Raw genomic sequence first — 21,704 nt, forward strand, 5'->3', positions numbered from 1 at the left:
TAACTAGTGGAATTTTCTGCCTGCTACCAAATTTTGCTTCGACCCTAAATTGCTAAGTTATGAATTGGTGAAAATGTGTATCTTACACAAATAGGAATGCCAGGAACTGAAAGTGGAGTCATCTAATTTTAAGTATCCAGAGATGGAAAAATCAGCACAAGTTCTGTACAATTTAACAGATTAATTATCCCCCACTTCAGATGTCAACTTTCAACATTACTTTATCCAAACTTCTGATACTATCAAATTAGCTTTTCTTGCTGCTCTTCCATAAACTCCTGGCAAACTGCAGACTTTCCAGTTTGAAGAAAAAGGCTTTTACAATGAAAACACCAAAATTCCCAAAATCAGCCATTACTTTTGGTAAAAATTAGGCCTTTGGGATTTGATCATGTCAGTTATTGCAAAGGTGAGACAAGTAAAAGGGCTTTGGATCTCCAGTCCCACATTCTGGAAAAGCAAAGCCTGTTCTTTTGGCATGTAGGCAGCATACCTGCCTGTGATGTATCAACAGTTGTTTGCAGAAATTATTTACTAAGAAAGGTGTGATTAATAGAATCCAGGGAAGCAGGACACAGGGCAGGGCAAAGCAAGAAAATACAAGCCACTAGCTATCATCCAACAGGTTAAGTGTAATCGTAAAGGTGTATTCTAAGCCTAATATTCTTTCAGCAATTAGAAGCAAACAACAGCTTTAGAGAAAGCAGTGGCTGTACAGTCATTTTTCTTTTTCAAATCTGTTTTTTACATGACTTGTCTCATTGGCTGACATTTTCATTAACAAATTAACAGAAAATAAACCACAGGAAGGAAGCATGAAAAAAAACTGGCAAGCCAGGTGCAAAAAAAGAACTGAAAACCAAACAGTGGATTTGAAGACAGCCAATAGGTGAAGCAGTGAGCACATCATAAGGGCATCTGAGCTGGAGACAGAAGCCAGGCCCAGAAAGGAGGCAGGATGAAGGAGCAGGAGGGGGTTAAGGTACACACAGGAAGAAAGAACTTGTCAATCTTTAGAATGATGAATCTCCAAAGTGTGAGTCAAAAGAATTTCTTATTATGACATTTTGCATGTTACAGATCTCCTGTAAAGCCCACAGAAGTAAACAGGCTTCAGCAGTTCAGGCCATATCACATCACCACAAATCTCTAGACCCTATAACTTGTTATCTCTGCCATGAATGTCCCCTCTTTGCCAAACTACCACTCTTCTACTCGAGTTCCTGTGTCTCTTGTGTGTTTCTTGAGACATTATAGCTTTCCAGACAAAAGAAAAGGGTGAAAATAATTTAAGGTTAGAAAAATAAAACTATAGACCAAGACAAAATGCTTCAGATTTTTATGACTGACATGCAAGTCTAGCCACCATCCATCAGTCCATGAACAGTCTCTGTATTATGCCACAGGCAAGATCCATCCTCCAATAAACCACAGTTAAGGAAAAAGGCTGAAGACATCACTGTAAACTACCTTATCATCCTACCCTCATGTAAGCCTGCAACATTTTTTGTCAAACTTCAGAAGAGGCAGACCAAATATAAGTAGACACACAAAAGGAGAGACTTTGGGGTAAGTAACAATGGGAAATATCTTGCCATCTAAATTAAAGAACACATTACTTGGAATTACAGGTAATAAAAGTATAAAAATAGTTTAAATGTTAGTCATAGAAAGATCATCACTCCCTCCAATGGTACAAATGGGACAAACAGGAGTGTTTCCTTCTCTGAGATTACAAGACCTAGATAACATCTAATGAAACTGAAGTTAATGAATGTGAAATCATTGTAAGAGAGCAGGCACAATCTGCAACAGGATCTCACTGAGAAGAGTTATAAAACAGATTAAGTAAAACCAGGAAAAAAAAAGAGAACTTTTACCTTTTCATTGAACAGATCATAAAGGGGATCTGTAAACCCCGTTATCATCAGGGTTATGGAAAAGGACAAAGGAATTACTCTAAAACAGCCCATTACCAGGACACTGCAATCTTTTTCCATCAGTGCCAGAGTCCTGGAGGGGGTGGAACACTAACATGATCTGATTCTTTTATACTATATGCTGGTTGTCTGCAAATTACTATGGTAATTGCAAGCAGCAACCAAATTGTTCCAGGCTTGAGGAGAGTGTAAACATTTGAACCTGCCAAACCGGCTGCTAGTGTTCCAAATCAATCTGAAAAGCTTGGAAGCCAGTGATAGCAAATTGCCATCCTCTTTTTTCTACATCTGTAAACAATTTGCAAATAGAAAATGTAAAAGAATACTGATGTGAACCCATCCACACAGGCCCAATGCTCCAACAAGCAGGGGCAGTGACAATATCCTGATGGAAAACTCCTGAGTGGGAGCCAGCTATGAATCCCACTGCCCTTCCCTTACCTCAGTCTCTCTCAGTCTGGCTTCCAGGGCAGATCGAGGTCCTTTGGTGTTGTCATTGATCCTCAGTTTCTCTTGGATGGCCTTCATCCAAGCTTCTGCATTCTCCACACTGCTGTCAAATTCATCCTGGAGCTGCTGAGTCATCGCATTTGAGGAAGCTGAAAGGACAGGAAACAGGGAGATAAGCAGGTTTTGGGTGAGACTTGAGCAGGAATGAAAGGCAATCCAAAGGAGAAAGGGAGAAAAGCCAATGATGTTGTGGCTTTCCTTTTTGAACAGCAATACCAAAAGCTGCAGCAGGATCGCTGTTCAGCTGAGCACAGAGAACATATCCACACTGCAGCTTTCCCAAATGAAAATACACCAGGAAACAAAAAGAAGGTGGAGAACTGTGGGAGGATCCTTTACAGTAAACAGACTTAATTCAAAGCTTTTAAATAAGATTAATTTGGTGTTTGTGTGTATTCCAGACTAGCTGCACCAAACACAAACACCTTCTGTTTCCTTCCAGAGCCATGTCAGTGTAAAACTCTTCCAGTGCCCTTCCAGGCTCATGTACTGAGCACCTGACACCAGAGTAATGAAGTACCTTGGCACATGCTTAACTTAGAGGTGTATAAACTGCTGTTGTAGAGGTGTTAAAGCTGCTGAGAACAGGATCAGATGCTTAGACTCTCAGTTAACTTCTGTGCTGAGACCATTCAGGGTTACCTGAATGCACATGCAGCAAGTCTGGGATACACAGGCAATGGGAACTGGCCAGCAACTTCCAAGACAAACCACAAACAAGCCTTCACAGGGGATTATCAACCCTGGTGGATGTCTTCCTTGGCCATCTCTTATACTCCATACCAGGCTCCAAGCTTTTCATTTTGCTCTCCCTCTCTCCTGTTGCCCATTCCCAATCAGCAGAAATGTGTGATGCTTGGTTGCTCTGTTGATGTCTCTGTGTAGAGCACAAGCTCTCCACTGCCCAGACAGCTCCTTTGTGCCTGTACAATAGAGCAGAGCCATCCTAGGCTCACCCCCAGGACTGCTGGACTAAACTTCACTAATAAGGATGAGCCATAACAGAGCACCCTGTAGGTCAGCTCCACTGAAGTGAACAGAACAAGAGCCATTGCCATTCAATGGGTTTGGATCACATCCTACAATACTGCCAGCCAAGCAGCCAGTGTTTTGTGGAAAATAAAATATTCTTCCTCTTTGTTATTCATCACTGAAAGATTTTTTCAGGACAAAGTTTGAGACTTAATTACTGAACCCAAGTTTTTTGTGCAGACTTCAGTTCCACAGAGCCCCTCAGCTTCCATGAAACAATTCATGTGGAAGAAGTGCTCAGTGTGAGAGGCAGAGCATGGCTCCTGGTAAAGCTGGGCCAGTGGTGCTTTGCAACCACCACAGCTCTCAGCAGCTCAGTCTTTACAAGAGAGAGCCATCATCTGCCCACAAGCAGAAAGCTCCCCACCATCCTGCCAATGTTCCTCTCCACGAGGTAAAAGGATTCATGCAATATTAGAGGTCCTTCCTGCAGCTCCCAGTCAGTTTTCTTCCACATTGGACCAGAGAAAACAAAATGTCAGCATTCACAACAGTCTGAACTGTTGCTTCCTGGCTCTCAGCAGGCTTTCTACTCAACAGGTTCCAGAGCAGAATAAAAGAATTGCAGAGCAGCTACTGCACCACCCATGGGGACAGCTGGAGCAGAGGATGGGGTCAGAGCTCCTGTGCAGGTCAGCAGAGTTGCATTTTCATGAAACATGGAATTCCTCCCTAAGTGAGACCTGTCAGACAGGTCAGCATCTAAGGCTGCAGCTCTCAGAACCTGAGAGTAGCTTTAGAAAGAGTGACCTCACGTTGAAAAGTTTTTAAAAATAAAACCGGATGTACTGGATTTAGTGAGGGTGGTGTGGCATGGGGCAGCTACTCCCTCTCTCCAATATAAAAACATGACAGGATATATAATTAAGCTAAAATCATTGACTTACATCACAACAGTGCTAAAGAGGAAGCCAGCTAATGGAGTAATGTTATTTTCAGTGGATTGTTAGATAGCTTCTCCAACTATGACTGGTTCAAAACTGACATTTCTGAACTACAATAATCTTGTTCTTGGAAAAGAGCAGACATGTCATCACAGCTGAAAAACCACCTAATTTTCACACTAACATTTCTCACTATATCTGGCAGTTGTAGAGGGACTATCCTCTAAAACTCCCCTTGTTACAGACATACATTTATTTCTAGGCAAACAGTTTCTGAATGTTCAGGTATGAGCTTCTGAATGTTCAGGTATGAGTGCTAGTTCCAAATTATGCTATTGTGAAACAAAAACTCACAGGGCATTTGCTGGATAGACCCTGGCAAGAAGTGGCATTCATTTCCTAGGAGAGGTTTCTATTCCTGGCAACTTCCATATCATATTTAAAACTGGCTTCAGTACTCCAGTCATGGAGTAGCCAATACAGAACATAATGTTATCCTAGTCCTATTTTTTACAAAAAGTTGAGGGCAGTCTAACATGGTTAAAAAGCAGTGGAAAACCTACTGTCATCCAACAGGAAGAAAACCCCACTTACACTCTGCCCTCGTGCTGCTGCTCTCTGAGCACAAGGAATTTCTGTCAAAACCTCCCAGTAACACAGCCTCCCCCAACCCACACACAGTCAATCCACGTAAGCAGTCAACACAGGAAACCACAAAAAAAGTTATTTCAATATTAAGAGCACCAGCTTGCAAAGGAAGAGAAACACTTTGCCACTCCAACTACAGGCAATAAAATATCACTGACTGATTTTGACCAAGCAATTCCTGTATCTAGTACCACAAGGATTATTAAATTTAGCATGGACTCGATGCCCAGGTGGATTTCATAGTGGTTACAATCTGCAATATCTGACATGGGTTTGGGCTGCCTTTGAGACCTCCTGTCCTCCCTCTGTGCAGATGCTGGCTGAAGCAATCAGCTACAGTGCCTGACTTTTGCTCTGGAACCCTTCCCAAGCACTAACAGCATTGTTTATACCTGCAAGGTAAAAGTATGATTTCTGACTTACTCTCTGCTTGGGAGGAGGAACAACTGCTGTCTATTTGAGATGTGGCAAGATCTGTAACTCCTTTGCAAGTTCTTCTAAAGCTGGGACTAATGATTAGTGGATAAAAGTTAAGCATTCAAGAGCATTCACCCCATTTCTCTTGCATCATTGGAACTAAGAGATTGAGCAATACTTCTGGAGATGAAATTAAGCAATACTTCTGGACCCTGATCAGCACAAAAAGGACAAAGGAGACAAAGTGGCTCCTGGAACAGAGCTAAGCTGTGGAGCTGGGCAAGGCCACCATTCACACACCAATCTGTAACAGCAGCAGCCCATTAGGGACACCTGTACAGTGGTACCTGTACAGCCCCTGTCCCAGGCTCAGCCTCTGGAACCCACTGTGCCATGGAAAGTCTTCCCTTAATCACCAGTGAGATCCTCTGAGAAATTTGCACAAGATTGTTTTTCTCACAGTTGTTTTCAAACGCATCCAGCTGTTCAAAACCTCTTTCATTTAATGCCACTTGAATCAGTGTATTAATTCATCCTGGGGAAAGCACATTTACACTGCAGAAATCACTTGCATCTCTATACATGTTACTAAATGAGGGTAATAGCTGTGTGTGTAAGAAATTCTGGCACAGATAATGAGATGCTGAGCAAAACCAAGGTTTATTTGTCCAGATGCAGGAACAGTTTATTGGCAGAGGTAATCAAGAAGCATATTTCAGGGTGTTAAACAGAACTGACCCAGGACAGCTCCTGCAGTATATCCACAGGTTACAAAAAGCACATTTTTCTGTTTTTAGGAACAGGAAAATGTAAGACAGGTTACCTGCAGAAAACTGTAGTTGAACTTCTCCCACAAAAGTACTCTTCCTGCTTTCCCTGAATCATCCCTGTGACCCCCAGAACATGGCAGTGTCTGGGTAGGCACACACACATTTCAGTGCCACAGAGGGACCATGGCTCAGCCCTTGCCCAGCTCTGCCAGACCCACTGCACACCCACAGCACGCTCTGCTTTGTCTGGGGCTGTTACATGCATGGGATAGCTGCACCTTTGGAGGAGGGAAAGGTGAACACCTGACACAGCCCACCCTTGTCAGCATCACTCCTCTCCCCTCTCTCACCCAGGCACAAAACTACTTAGCAAGGAGGGAAGTCAGAGTACTCCCACCACCTCTCCCCAAAATCCTGGAGAAGGAAGGGGCAGCTGGAAGGATGCTGGAGGGCACACATGCTGTACCCCCAGCTTGCCCACAGTCTGAACACCACAGCATGAATTAGTCAGATCCAAAGCAACAGCAAGCTGGGTTTTGCTTTTAAAATCTGCTCCAATAGTGCTGGGCTGGGCTGAAGAGACGCAGAGGCAGCTTTGTTTCAGCTGTGGTCTTGGAACCATCTTGCTGAAGGAGCAGAGAAATAAAGTAGCTGACTGCCCTGCCTCATAGCTCTGGGAGCCAGGGACATCTCTGGGTTTCCACTGACAGACACAGGCAGAGGTCACGCTTCATGTGACCCACGTGGCACTCACTGAGCAATTTCTCTGAGCAGTTCTCCCTTAAGTACAGCCACTGCAGGAGCCATGCTAGTGCATCTGATAACTCTTCTGGGATATGGCAAGACTTATTTAATATTTGTAAATACACTACTGAGAGCTTTTAAAGTTATTTTGCAAGTGTAGTGTCTTTTTCTTAGGATTGTCCTATTATTTTGCAATGTTTCTTAATGTACTATTTTCTCTCTGCCAGTCATACTGGGGGATCTGTTTTTTGGTGGTTTTTTTTTAAATTTAAATCTCTTAAAACATTTCTTACAACCACTCCCATTTTACACATTCTTTTAAGCCCTACATTTATAGAACACAGGCTTTAAAATTGTTTCAATATGTCTTGGATTCTTATATGCATGTACTACTTGACTGGTTTCCAGAACCCAGTTCTTACAAAAATAAAAGTACAAAAATGCTCCAGGAAAATTCAAACCACTCACCATTAGGGAGACTATTTTCCAATTATTGAAATACTTCAAACTTTTCATAACCCTTTTCATTTGGTTCTGGGATTTCATGTGGAAAAAAAAAATATTTAAAAAAGCCCACTGAACTGTATCAAATTTTAGACAAATGTATGAGTGTGGAAGCAGTTTTGGTTCTGGGAATTGTATCTGAGATAATTTAGTAACTTTTCAGCTTCCCTAGATACTACAAAGGGAGCTCTGAGGAGGCACAGAGCTGGGAGCTCTGTCTGCTTCCATTGGAGCAGAGGTCAGGGGCTGGCACAGACCACAGAGCACTGACCCTGGCCTTTCCAAAGCTGAATATTCTTGGTCTACTCCAGGAGGAGCTGCTGTGAATTTTGAATGCAGCCAGCCTTACCAGCCTTCTGAAAGCCTCCAGGACAGCAGCTGCACCCCAGCAGAGCCCAGCTAACCTGCCTGAGTAGGTGCAGAAGCTCTCAAGGTTTCAAATAAAAGGTGTAGTTATTTCCAGCATAATCTTTGAGAGGCTCAAAACATAATCCCATCACTTTGGCCATCTTCCAACACAGCCCTCTCCTGTGTTGCTCACAGTGAATGTTTATGACAGTCAGCAATTGTTTGTCCTAATTAAGGAGCTAGATTGTGAATAGGGGTTTTTGGAATAAACACATCCATATCCTCATTGCAAGCATCCCCTTCACCCAAGGAATGCATCACTCTGAGCACACACAGCACCATCCATATGACAGCCTCTTTCTCTCCCTTACAAAACAATCCCCAGGAAACCTATGGCTACTGCAAGGTATTCTGCCACAACATGGTCACGCCTGACAATATTCTCTTTGTTACCAAAAACTGAAAAGCAGAGACATCTTCTGTGCAGGCTAACTCTCAAAAAAATGCCTGATTTTTTTCCAGCCATTTGTTTAAAAACTGATTTCAGACTTTGGTGAGAGCCAGTACAAGTGGGATATCTTTTTGTTTCCTAAGATTGCTGGGGGAAAAATGTAATTCCCAGGTCTAAAAAGCCATTTCCTTAAATAAAGGGGATTGAAATTTAAAAATAGTTTTATACTTGAATGGAATCATAGCACACAAGTAAGGCAGAATTGAGTCCTGGGGCCATCTTCCCTTCTAGGGAATCATAATCAATAGATCTGATCACAGCATTTTTATTTTTTATTTCAGTCTTCAAGGCATTTGGAAGTAAAAACAGTGAGGACTCGTAATTACAAGTCTCTCCCCATTTCCATACACTCCACACACAAACTTCTGCATTTCCAGGTCACTCTAGGAGACAGGTTGGTCTGCCATGATTCCACTAGATAAGTAACATGCAGGGTTTACTTCTGGTCTACAACTTTTTTTTACCATCAAGGAGACAGAGTATCTGCATTAGATAGCTGTCTGGTTTAGATTCTGCTTTTCTATTCCCACATTTTCGAGGTATAAACAGTCTTTAGAGAATTTATTCAGTCAGCCCTCTTGGAAAGTAAGACTATCCTATCCCTTTTACAGATAACAGCTTGGGTTCAAAGACACTTTGTTTCTTGCCTCTGAGCAATAAGGAAATACTTGAAAGGACAAGAACAAAGTCGAAGATTCTGTTAATCAATGCTGCAGAGGGTGATTTTCAGCCTCTTCTAATCTGTACCACTTCAAGTGTCTGCTGAGAAGCAGATATCTTTTTAGTGACTTTAAACTTAATGACAAGAGCCTTCATTTTCCTAGTTACCATTCACAGACACTTTAGTCTGGGAAATCACAGGTTTAACACCTCTGCTCTACAACTTCAGGAAAGATTCTTCAGGTCCAGGGAATCTGATGGGAGATTACCCAAGAGATATCTGTGGGTTTACCAGCAATCTGCATCTTGAGCAGCTGGGGACAAGTCCTTGAGTAGATTTGTTTCAACTTTTGTCAGCTCCCTAAGTTTTACCATAAGTCAGCTGACAGTACTGGGCGCCAGTCACAGCACTGATATACTGATAATAAACCCCTGTGGGATCTGCTCCTTGCCAGAGATCAGGGAACAATTCAGGAATGATAAATCATTCCTCTTTTGCTGATCATATTATTGTGTACAGACAACCTCATTTTCTCAGAGGTGTGGTTATCCCTATTGGCCAAATATACTTTGCCAATTAGTTTTGCTCTGCAGACTATTCCCAAGTAACTCTTCCTGGCAATCCTTCATACTCCAGCTATGCTGCTTAGCTTTGGTTTGGCATCAGAACCCTAATGAGAAATTGCCCATCTTCCCTGGCTGGCTGGGAACAGCTCTCCCTGTTTGAGTGCAGTTTGTCACATGGCAGCTCCCAAGGGCCAGTGCCACAATCAGGACTCCAGAGTGTTAAGCCACATAGGACCAGTGAGCTGTGACAGCACCCTGGCTGAGCAGAAGTGCCCTACAGTTAAAAGGATAATACCTCTGTCCCAAAGAGATTACAGAAGACAAGACAGAAGGGGTTTGGCAATGAAAGAAGGCATCAGTGTGTACTCAGGGACATGGAGTGATGGAGGGAAGAAAGGGCTGTCACAGACTTCGGCTGCATTACCACTGCTCTGTGCAAGCTGCAGTGCTTCCACCTCCCATGCCCTTCACCCTGGAAGCAGAGATACTCAGGAAGAGACTCTCAAGCCCAGCTGGAGCATGTGGCCTCAGCATGGGCTGTATCTCCCACCAGAAAAGGGGATTCACTGCACTGACCCACAGGCTGTGGTGGGACACCCTGGGGTAGGAGCCCTGCGATTCCATAGCCAGTCATGCAAGAGAGGGGGCACTTCCAGGCAAAGAGCTATACCAGAGGTGGGATAATTCACCTTCTTCAGGAATTCTCTGTTCTGAAGTGGTCCACAGTTGTAATATGAATGCTCAGGGCTACAGGATGTCAATCTGTCTGCAAGTCTGTATTCTTTCCTGTTCCGCATCACTGTTTCCACATTTGAACATTTGAATCTGGGAGGGGGGTTTAAACATGCAATTTTTTCCCCTTACAAGATCAGTGCTAAAATATTTTTTGACTATCATTTGACTATTCCACCTTTGAGTGTGTAACTTGGAGCAATAAGCACATGGCTTTTAAACTCATAAATCTTTAGAGTCAAGTATATACCGGAAATATTTCTTAGAAACTTGCAAGTATTTAGCAAGAATGCTCTAAGGGCACAAGTCTTTTGTCCCATTTAGAACAGCTGAAGGACTAACTCTCCAAAAGAAGATTTCTCAGATATATCTTTCAAAACATTATCAGTTCAGTTATGCTAATGATATATTTATATAGTGAAAGTGAGACTTATGGAATTGGAAAAAAAGTAGCAAGTAGGACAATACTAATTTTAGATACTAAAGCTGTTGATTAAGAGTTATTTTCCTGGGATCAAAGCATATGGTTAAGGAAAAACTAGCAGATTTTAATTTGCATGGAACAGAAAGATCCGTTTATATAAAGAAGGAGAAAAATGACCCCTGAAAGAGATGAACACTTGCAATGCTGTCAACAATATACAGGAGGCTATACCAAAACACTAAATAGCTACACCTAAACAGTCAGCACTCTGTACATAATTAAAAGTAGTATTTGCATTAATCTGATAATATCAGGCTTTATATTGCAAAACAGCACTGGTTTGTGTTCAGAGAAACCCACAGGCAAACAAGGCCTGCCTGTGTCCCAAACAAAACACACTGCTGGAACCGTCAGCAACCTCATCCCAGAAACAAAGTAGACCACTGCAAAACGTTGGTTATGAATTAATTGTGAGTGGTTGAGAACATTTTTGGAATTGAATTAAACAGGCTGCATTCTCGTGACTCATTTTTGCCTGAAGAGTTGCAGTTTCCCGTCTCTGTCCCCCTCCCACAGTGGGAGCTGCCCAGGCGCTGTGGTCACATCTGGGCTTGGCCTCACTGGGCCTGCAGCCGGCTGGGACTGGCGGCAGGGAGGAGAACGCCGTGTTAACAATGCTTTATGGCTGATCGGGACTGAAACCCTGGGGTCTGTACACCCAGAGGGGTCTGAACCTCCTCCTGCTGAGATTCATCAACCCTCAGGCAGAGTAAGCCGGCAGCAGGAGCCAGCAGTGAGCCGCGTTTGTCGGCAGCCGGCCCCCAGCCAGGGGACCGGAGAGTTAAAGCTGCGGTGGCAGACAGTGACAGCGCTGAGCAGCACGAGCAAAGCCAATGCTGCTGCTCCTCACGAGCAAAGCCAGTGCTGCTGCTGCTCCTCACGAGCAAAGCCATTGCTGCTGCTGCTCCTTACGAGCAAAGCCAATGCTGCTGCTGCTCCTCACGAGCAAAGCCATTGCTGCTGCTGCTCCTCACGAGCAAAGCCATTGCTGCTGCTGCTCCTCACGAGCAAAGCCAATGCTGCTGCTCCTCACGAGCAAAGCCATTGCTGCTGCTGCTCCTCACGAGCAAAGCCAGTGCTGCTGCTGCTCCTCACGAGCAAAGCCAGTGCTGCTGCTGCTCCTCACGAGCAAAGCCAATGCTGCTGCTCCTCACGAGCAAAGCCAGTGCTGCTGCTGCTCCTCACGAGCAAAGCCATTGCTGCTGCTGCTCCTCACGAGCAAAGCCAATGCTGCTGCTGCTCCTCACGAGCAAAGCCATTGCTGCTGCTGCTCCTCACGAGCAAAGCCAATGCTGCTGCTCCTCACGAGCAAAGCCATTGCTGCTGCTGCTCCTCACGAGCAAAGCCAATGCTGCTGCTGCTCCTCACGAGCAAAGCCATTGCTGCTGCTCCTCACTCCTGTCATTCGTAGCAACTGCCTTTCAGAAATGGAGTACTACAAGAAAGCAAAGCTCTTCTTTTCCCCGCGAATGCCTGAAGAGATCAGGCGGCTGTGCTCCATTCGGACCCCAAGGGGGCCTCAGGGCGTGCTGCTCCTCAGCAAGTATGAAAATTCCACCCTAAATATTACAGGACATATCCCTGGTGTGACAACCTTCACAGGGGTCCAGGGATGAGGGAAGAGATGAGGATCTGACTCCATGTGTCAGAAGGCTTGATTTATTATTTTATGATATATATTATATTAAAAATATACTAAAAGAATAGAAGAAAGAATTTTGTCACAAGGCTAGCTAAGAATAGAAAAAGAAAGAATGAATAACAAAGGCTTGTGTCTCGGACAGAGAGTCCCAGCCAGCTGACGGTGATTGGCCATTAATTAGAAGCAACCACATGAGACCAATCACAGATGCACCTGTTGCATTCCACAGCAGCAGATAATCATTGTTTACATTTTGTTTCTGAGGCCTCTCAGCTTCTCAGGAGGAAAAATCCTAAGGAAAGGATTTTTCATAAAAGATGTCTGTGACACCCTGGGGCTGTCAGAGAGCTAACACAGAGATATATTTAGAGCAACAGGGGTCCCTATCAGCCAAGGGTTGGTACACACACAGGCAGACATAGCACTACCCATTCTCAAATACTTGAAAGAAGGAAGAGGTATAAAGCTATAGACTTGTTTAACCCAAGTAATAACAGAATTCTTCTGCAAGAAGGAATAGACATCATGGCACCTCAACTTTGGTCTAAAATAAATAAAAATATCTCCCCTCTAGTCTCCAAAGCTATCTTCTAAAGATAACACAAACACCTGCTGTACTTTAAAGGCATTTCATATCACTGAAATTATTCTCCAGTATTTCCCTTTCAATTTACAGATCAGGGCTCAGCAGGTACCTTGCAAAAGGTTGATTCATAAAACAGGAGAAGCCAGTTATCCTCTTCCTGAAGGAAAATGTGTCTGGCTCTGATGAGGACAGTTGCTGAAGCGCCACAGAGCAGAGCCTGCAATGACCTTGCTTGGGTTCAATGAGCATAGCACAAGCAATGGGGTTTGTGCAAACTATGCTCCCTAGTTAAAAAATAAATCTGAATTTCTTTAGTCCCCTTTTTTACCTATTGCATACCCCTAGGTCATGTTTCAGTTATATATGTGACCTTAAACTGAAACTTCAGGAAAGGGATCTCAGCAGTTCCAGTTCAGCAAGCATTTTGGGGCTGTAAAAGCTGATATCATGTCTTGAGTGCCAGCCACACTCCCAGCTCCCAATAGACTTCTCTTTTAACTTCACCAACTGTCCCTTATCTGCAACCCTTCTGCTGCACACACTGTAGGGATATTTTGGCTTCCTTTCTCCTGCCTTACATCAAGGAGCTCCCCATCCTGGCTGCTGCTCACAGAACAATTTATCAGGCCTTATTTCACTGCACTGGGCCCTCACCCTTGGGCCCCCACCCTTTCCCCCAGCACTGTGGCAGCAGGCAGGAGGGAGGCGTGGGCTGGCTCTGGAGAAAAGCGCGCGAAAGGGCTGATCTTGGCACCCTTCACAGCTGCCTGCTGCCAGAACCCTCTGTCATGGCTCTCCTGCAGCAGGCCACTGACTTCTAGCTCCCCTTTCACTAGAATTCAAATCTGTGAAATTTCAAGACACTTGATGTCTTTAACACTTCCATGTCTCTGAGAAATTTAATGCAAAGCAGAAAATGAGTGCAAAAGTTATTAGGAGGCAAAAGATACAGACACACTGCCTGTCACAACCATCTCACTACATTATGAAATAAAAGTAACCTTGTAAAAGCCTTACCAAAATCCTGGGAAATCTGGTAAAAAGGGTAGGTGAAAGTCTGTGGTGATTCCATCAAAGTTTCCTGATGGCTTCCCAGCATGGCAGCCCCAATCCAGCCTGGCCTCCACTGGGTGTTAGAGCAGCAATTCAGCACAGTTGGCAGCACGAGCAAGTCTGGCACGAAGAGAAACCAGTGGCTTCCTCCTTAGTAATGTAGAGGAAGCACAGAACTTCCTCTCTGCCTCCTCCCGTGCTGCGGGAGTGAAAGAGGAGATGGCAACCCAAAGATATATCAGCGCAGAAAAAAAAATAAAAAGAGAAAGAAAAGAAACCCAGAGCAGGGCATGCTGCCACTGTTTAAAACGTAGGTGAGATTTAAATAGCAATAATCCCCAGAAACTATCTAGTTCAGGTCATCAACTAACAAGCTGGTTAATTCCTGTAAGGATTAATGCTTGAAATTATTATGCCTGACAGATGTTTGCTGAATGGCAACTGAATACACAGGATGGAGGCCAGCAAGAAGTAAAAGTGCAGACAGGTACGTCAGAGCTGAGATTTTACAAATCATTAACTCGTGCTCTAATGTAATAATAATTTTCCTTATCTTCCACTTCTTTTTCACTCTCAAGGTCTCTAGCAGGAAATTCCCTTCACAGACTGACACACTAATCTAGATTCTGCTCTGAGTTACAATCACACAAGACAAAAAGGAGGTTAGCTGATATTTCCAGGAAATACCTCTGCTGCACAATTTGGCTGAATGGAATATACTTTGCAGGCATTACCTGTCCCTCATGATGGAGCACATGATGAATTTTCCTTCCCTAACCCCCCAAAACTATTGGAAAATATAAAGCAGCATTCTCCCTTGATTAATTAAGATCCTGCTTTTAGACATTCAATAAAACCCACTGGTTTGGTCTATCTAGCCCACTACCATTTGCATCATCCTAATGGTGCACATCTAATACACTCCAAGACCAAAACAGGGGCCACTTACTCAAGTTGGTGCAAATGCAAAGCAGGTCCCTAAGGCCACAATCTCTCAACCTTTTTAGTTGCTATATGCCATACTTTATACTACACTGAGCAGCATTTCTAGAATTACAACTAATATGGAGGAGAGGTGGAGAAATCAGTGAAAGCAAAACATGGGGGGGAAAAGTTGGTTTGAATTCTACCTCCAAATTAGAAGCTACAGATAAAAACAGGGATAAAGCCGTGAGCCTCTTCATCCATTTTGGAACCAGGAAGCACAAGGGAAGAGCATGGGGAAAAACTGAAGAGAGGAACAAAGATTAATGAAAACCTAGTGGAAGAAGAACAGTGGAATAGCAAATGTTTATCAAGCTAACCTGTGAAGTTGCTAATACAGAGAATTAACTGAAGACCAGTGGCCTCAGAGAGGCTGTGACCCCCATGTGCAGCAGTGACCTCAGCTCAGCCAACCAAACAGAATTCCAGTAAAAAAACCCCAAGGGACAGAAGAGGAGGAACATCTTAAGAGTTAGCAGTGCTGATTGTATCTCTAGAGAGGGAACTGATATATCAGCTATTGTCCAACTGTCTTGTTAGCCTTTTGCTAACATGAATGATCCTTAGAACTATATGAATATCTCAAACACATCAGGATAAGAACATCTCAAAATACATGCAGGCTAAACTATATGATGCCTAGGGGACATAAACTGGAGATTGGTCCACTTATCTGAAAGTCAAATCATGGTTGTTTTAGAATTGTGTTGTTTGAATGGGAGGTTTTAAATGCCTATAAGGGAACCCCTTTGTCACTTTTCCCTTGCTCTCTCTCTCTTGTGGTATATCCACAGTCACTGCAAGTTTGCCATAGTCCCACAAGAAAAAATTAAATTAATATTTTTTAAAAAGCACTGAAACTAGTAGTACTGAAGAAGCAGTGCACACATGGCTAACATCAGCTATGCACAGCAGCTTCTAAAGCAAGGTAAGAATCAATCCCTTTGGGTGACTAATCCAGAAGGCAAAGGAGCTCTCCTGGTGAGCACAGACAGCCACAAACTAGGGGCAGCAATGAGAGGATCAAACTAACAGTGAAAAATGCAGCATTCCCACAAAACTCCCTGTAAGTTAGTATCACAACATGTTTAAAATATATAAATACCACATTACCACTTGAGCATAATTTCCTTTAGAGTGAACTTCATTTTTTCATGGAAACCAGGTTCAGCAAAATATTCCAAATGTCCTCACAGCATCTGATCTCCCATTCTCTTTTTTCCCACATAAAGAAGTCCATTTTCATTTTCAGCAAGGGATGAAACTTTTCCCCACTCTTCTGGCCAGCTGTCATTTCTCTTGTGGTAGCAGAAAGCATTTGAATGGCCCCTCCTTCGGGCTGACATGTCTAAATTCAAAGAGGGATTCAGTTGCATCTGTAACTGTGGTAACATCTGCTGCAGCTGTAACTCTTGTAACACATGTGTTGGATGATCTCAGATTACCTGGCAGCCCATGGGCACTGAGAAGGAAACATTTCTGCAAACCCAGTGCAGTTCACAGAGCTAAATGACTACACTGCCCCACTGATTAATCTACTGTAAGTGATACTCGGGGCAGGGTGGCCTCATTGCCCACTAACAGTCTGCATCTTCAAGCAGGCAGGGATGTATTTGTCCTCTAACTGCTCAGGAGACAGACTTCATCACCCCAGCAGGGCTGCAAGGGTTATAAATTATAGTGTTGTCTGAGCTCTGACAAAGAGCTGTGAAACCCCTCAGATAGGAAACAGAGCAGCAGTATAAAAATCCTTCTTCAACCATAGCAACTGTGTTATATATTCTTACTACTCCGCAGAACATATTTCTAACTATGTTTTAGTTGTGAATTAGAGTAACATTGGTGTAAAGGGACTGTCAGAGCAAGTGCTTCTCACCAAAGACTCTGGTTTGGAATTGCTGTGAAAGTACTTTTCAGAAAAGAAACACATCAAGCAATCAGGCTGTCCTGAGTACTGGGCTCAGAGGTACTGGCAGGGATAGCACAGACAGGTATCAAGCTCTTGATCTCTCTTTCTGGTTTTACACAGTTTCACTCTGTGTAAATCATGAATTGTTATGAAGAACCTAATCATTAGGCACAGCCTAACGATTCAGGTGTCCCACCTGGCAAGCTGAGCATCTTAAAGGTTTGGCTTAGGTCATCATTATGCTCTGTTCCATTCAGCAAGGAGAACCAAACAAACAAAGTATTTTGATTAACCAGTTAGCATTAAAAGAAACAAACAAAAAAAATTTCAACCCACACACCAAACCCTGAAAAATGTCAGATCTGATCTGAACAAGACTAAAAGAACCAAGAAGTAGGTTAGCTGCTGATACAGTTGCTTAACTGAGAAAAACATCTATTTGCAAATCCCCAAACTAAGGTGTAACCTGCTAGTAGCAATAACAGCACTTCGCAAATACCAGTGATAGCTGACACAGGAAGGGCACTATAGAAAACAATAACCTGCAGAGCACTGAAGCACATCCAGGCAGATTCCTCAGCACTGACTAACTACAATAACTAACCATTCAACAATAAAAGGACTTAAAAAAAAAAAAAGGTGGGGGCTGTGACACTTTAAGTATTGGGATTAAATGTGCCGACATAATTACTTATAAAAGTGGTTTTAATAAACACCTTCAGGTCTTTCATCAGACTGCAAATACTACTTCACTCTGCAGACCAGAATGACAGCACCAGCTCTCCTCCATCATGAGGTATTCACAGAATCTTGGAATGGCTGAGCTTGGAAAGGACCACTGGAGCTCATCTAATCCATCTCCCTGCTCAGTGTGGGTCATCTAGTAAAGAATGTTACTCAGGATCGTGTCCAGATGGCTTTTGAGTCTCTATATTATCACAATATGCAAATCTGGACAAGCAAAGATCTGAAGGGAGAAATAAAGTAACACTGAAGGCAAAAATACCATTAGGGTAGCTGGTAGCTCCATCCCAAACAGGAATTTCTCTTGTAGAAAAAACCAAACAAAACCAAACCAATCAACCAAAAGAACACCCCCAAACAAACAAACAAGCAACAACAACCTAAACAAACAAAAAATAACCCAAAGATGCTTGAAATATTTTCCTTTTTGTTAGGCTGCAGATATGTTCTGTATATTGGCATTTCACACCAGCAGCCCAACTAATGGAGTCGGAAGGTTTATAATCTGAGAAAACAAGGGAAAATCCCAGGCTCTGGTAAAGCCAAGGGCAATACTGTCACAGAGCCAAGATTTCTACCCTGACTCCGGTGGACTTAAAAGACAAGGCAAGAAGCAAATTTTTCCTTGGGTGCTCTCTTAATCTGGAGATCTAAATTAATGCGCGTCTGTGGCGTTTACTGAGCCAGTGTTATTAGCCAGGGTTAAAGTCTTGTACTTCACACAAAGCCTGTGCTTACCCTGCTGCACCTATAGACCAATTCTGCTGACTTACATAAGAAACATCACCTACATTTGCCAGCTGCTGTCATCTGCCATTCATGTAACCACTACCAAAGACTCAAGTGCTCATGAAAAGACTCTTGGATTAAGAAAAATAAGTCATCTAAGCTAAAGGAAATGCACAGCCTGGGGAAGAACTGACAGCTTCAGAACTGACAGAAATTATTTCTTTTATTTAGTTACAGAGAATTTAAGGTAGGAGGATATTTTCTCACATGACCCAGTTTTTGCATGTAACTGATTTGAAAATGCAGTGGGTATATCAGTGCTTGTACACTTTCCACCTTCAGCTTCCCTGAACTCCTTCAGGCTGCACCCACAATGGGGCACAGAGGCTGGATAAAGACCAGCTGTTACATCTCTCAAACAACTCCTCAGTCAGAAACAACACATGTTCTTATGATACAATTGTCTCATTATAATGGCAGGAAAATAACACAAGCATCTAATGCTTTAAATAACATATCACTTCTATGTGAGATGGAGATAAAACACAGCCAAAAGTAACCTCTAGACTTTTTTCACTGTTTAATTTATTATTGTTCAGTCCAGATGAGTGAGTAGGCAAGTCAGTGTGTGAGATAATCTTTTAGGGTGAAAATTCTAGTGTTGGTTTTAAAATAAAACAGTACCCAGATCCACTGTGGGTGGTTTACTCTGTCACACCTGTGACACCCTCCCACCTGGCACCTACAACACAGCTGCCACACACATCAAGAGTACCCTGCGGGAATAGATGTTAGTGTCCCAGTTCACAGAGGAAGACACTGGTGCTCTCAACAGCATCATAATCAATGCAGCCTTTGACAGACCCAGCAACACACAAAGCATCCAATATCATTGGTTCCATTTTAAACCTCTGACTGTACATGCTCCTTCAAGATCACAGAGCTAACTTGGGGCAGGTAAAGCCGCATTAGGAGGTTTAGACTGGAGGTTAGGAAGCATTTCCTGCCTAACAGGGTGGTCAAACACTGCAATAGGTATCCTAGAGAGGTGGTCAATCCCCCAAGCCTGTCAGTGTTTGAGGCATTCAGTGCCCTTAATAATGTGATTCAATTCTTACTCAGCCTCAAAGTGATCAGGCAGTTGCACCAGGTGATTATTGTTGATCCCTTCTGTTCTTATTATAATCATAATCAGCCACAAGGGGAGCAGCAGGCAGCCTTATGTAAAGTGTGTCTAGGATTCCCTGGTGACAGGCACTAAATCTACTACATACAACAGTAAGTTCCCCAGCACAAGCTGTCCCACGTGAGGCTCTCACTCAGCTTGCACTCCCAAGTATTACTGTCATGTTTCTCAAAAGGCTTTCTGCATAGCACAACTGTAACAGCAGGTATTTCACCTTTCAGTGCCACTAAATAAACACTAATAAAGAACAGAACAAACAAGCCACAGCTTGATACCTGAATTCCAATCAAATTACAGTCTCCTGGTTCTCCTGGTTTCCTGCTATCTTTTAATTTCTTACAGTATGTTTTTTTATGCACCTGTTCAGTGATATCCCAAGGCTGAGACTGCCCTGTAATCCTCAGTCTGTTATAGTCAAAGCAGAAATTCTCTTGAAATTGCTTGATATGAAGGACTTCATATCAAGTCCATGTCTTCTGTTTAAATGTAACAGAGAAAAGGAGCTTGTAACAGCAGAGACATTAAAAGTCAGTTCTGTCTAAGGAAAAGAAATTAAATCAATACACTTTCCTTGAAATGCAATTAAACTGTGTACATAGCCAGAGACATCAAAGATTGCTTATTAACCTGATATGGGGTGTCAGTGAGAACCACCACCCCTATTTGACTACCATTCTTTCCTCAGCATTGAGGAGGGGCCACTTCAGATACCTGAAGTTAAATACCCCAGGGTTCTACTCTCTGAGTAGTTTTTCTGTAATTCAGGCAGTACCATCCTGTAATACAATTTATTAGCAATACAGGAACATATGATAAGAAACAGTTCAGGCTACTTTATGTCTGCAAAGCAGTGAATCCACAGCAATGTCTAACAGACATTGTTGCAGAATCATCAGTCCTTGTGGAAGGCAAGGACTGACTTGGAGCTCCAGCTCTGCAGAAGAGTGTGTAAGGAGCAATCCTTATGTAAGGATCTCCACTTTCAGTTTAAAAGACTCCATTTCCTTGATACTTCAACTGTTATACCCTCAACAAACACTGGAAAACAAACAAGAAGAGTAAGTTTTCAAACTAAAGAACAAGACTGTGTCTAAGTTGATACTGACAACACTGCAGCTAGTCATGGAAATATTAGAAGTCTGTATATGCCAATATCAGCCTCAGGCAATAAAACTCTATTTCAGATCAAAATGTAAGCAAAATTTAAGGCTGTGATATTTGGGCCCTCTAACTAATCATTATCAGGCTGTTTTGAACTTTAAACATTGCATTTGATGGCAACTGATGACACAAATGACACTTTTCAGTTTTTGTCATGACATTTCAGACTACTTTAACCAATATTAACTGAGGACACTAATTTCCTATCATTCACTTGTTTGCAGAGCAGACCTGCATGATCAAAAGGGACCCTGACCACCTGTTTTGCATGTTTTAATTTAATGGAATTACAGCCTGAAGAAGCTGAGGCGTTACTGACCATCAGTAAGCACTACCCTAAGAGATATTTTCCTTTAAAAGTATTCCACTTTCTGCACTCCAAAGACAATAAAAAGGTTTTTTCAGCCAGACTCAAAGAGGTATTAAAGGACCTGGTATTTATTCCTGTTGATCTCAGGTACATGATACCTTTGTCTTCATATAGAAAACATGCCAAGCAAAAAACTCCCTTGCCAGTTGCACTCTCTGTTAACATTCCTGGAGCTCAAGAATTTTTCCTGCTACAATGTGATCTTTTCATTTCACATGCTTGAATTACCAGGATTCACACTTGGCCCACAATCCTTACGCAGACAGACACAACCCAGTTATAAGGGGGCCCTTTCTAAGGACACTACTGCACCTGTCTATGGCAGAACATGTTTGAGAGGATATCAAAGCTGTGCCACAAAATCCCATCTGCAGCTGACAAGGACTAACACTTAAAAACCCCAAATCAAAACAGAAATGCAGTATCTTGTCATTGCTACCAATGATCTGGGATTTGTCCTGCCAGAACACATTATTTTGAGTCAGGATGAATGGTCACTGCTTTTGCTTGGTTTCATGGGAATTATGCTTATATGATGGCAGTCTTGAAACTGTGGGCCAATTTGGTCAAAATAAAATAAATCTAAAGA

At 42.8% G+C, this 21,704-nt stretch overlaps 1 protein-coding gene across 2 annotated transcripts in view; it reads right to left on the minus strand.

Moving 5' to 3' along the window:
• SYNE3 (spectrin repeat containing nuclear envelope family member 3) overlaps window positions 1-21,704 on the minus strand; it is a 56,238-nt gene that overhangs the window by 31,726 nt on the left and 2,808 nt on the right. For both annotated transcript variants that reach the window (XM_054276105.1, XM_054276104.1), the window contains exon 2: window positions 2,382-2,539. In XM_054276105.1, coding sequence (XP_054132080.1) covers window positions 2,382-2,525 — 144 coding nt within the window. In that variant the 5' untranslated portion in view covers window positions 2,526-2,539. The remainder of the gene's footprint in view (window positions 1-2,381; window positions 2,540-21,704) is intronic.

Source organism: Melozone crissalis, unplaced genomic scaffold, assembly GCF_028551555.1.
Source record: "Melozone crissalis strain CALT ecotype California unplaced genomic scaffold, PUWL_Pcris_2 ptg000018l_1, whole genome shotgun sequence".
NCBI classification, from domain to species: domain Eukaryota; kingdom Metazoa; phylum Chordata; class Aves; order Passeriformes; family Passerellidae; genus Melozone; species Melozone crissalis.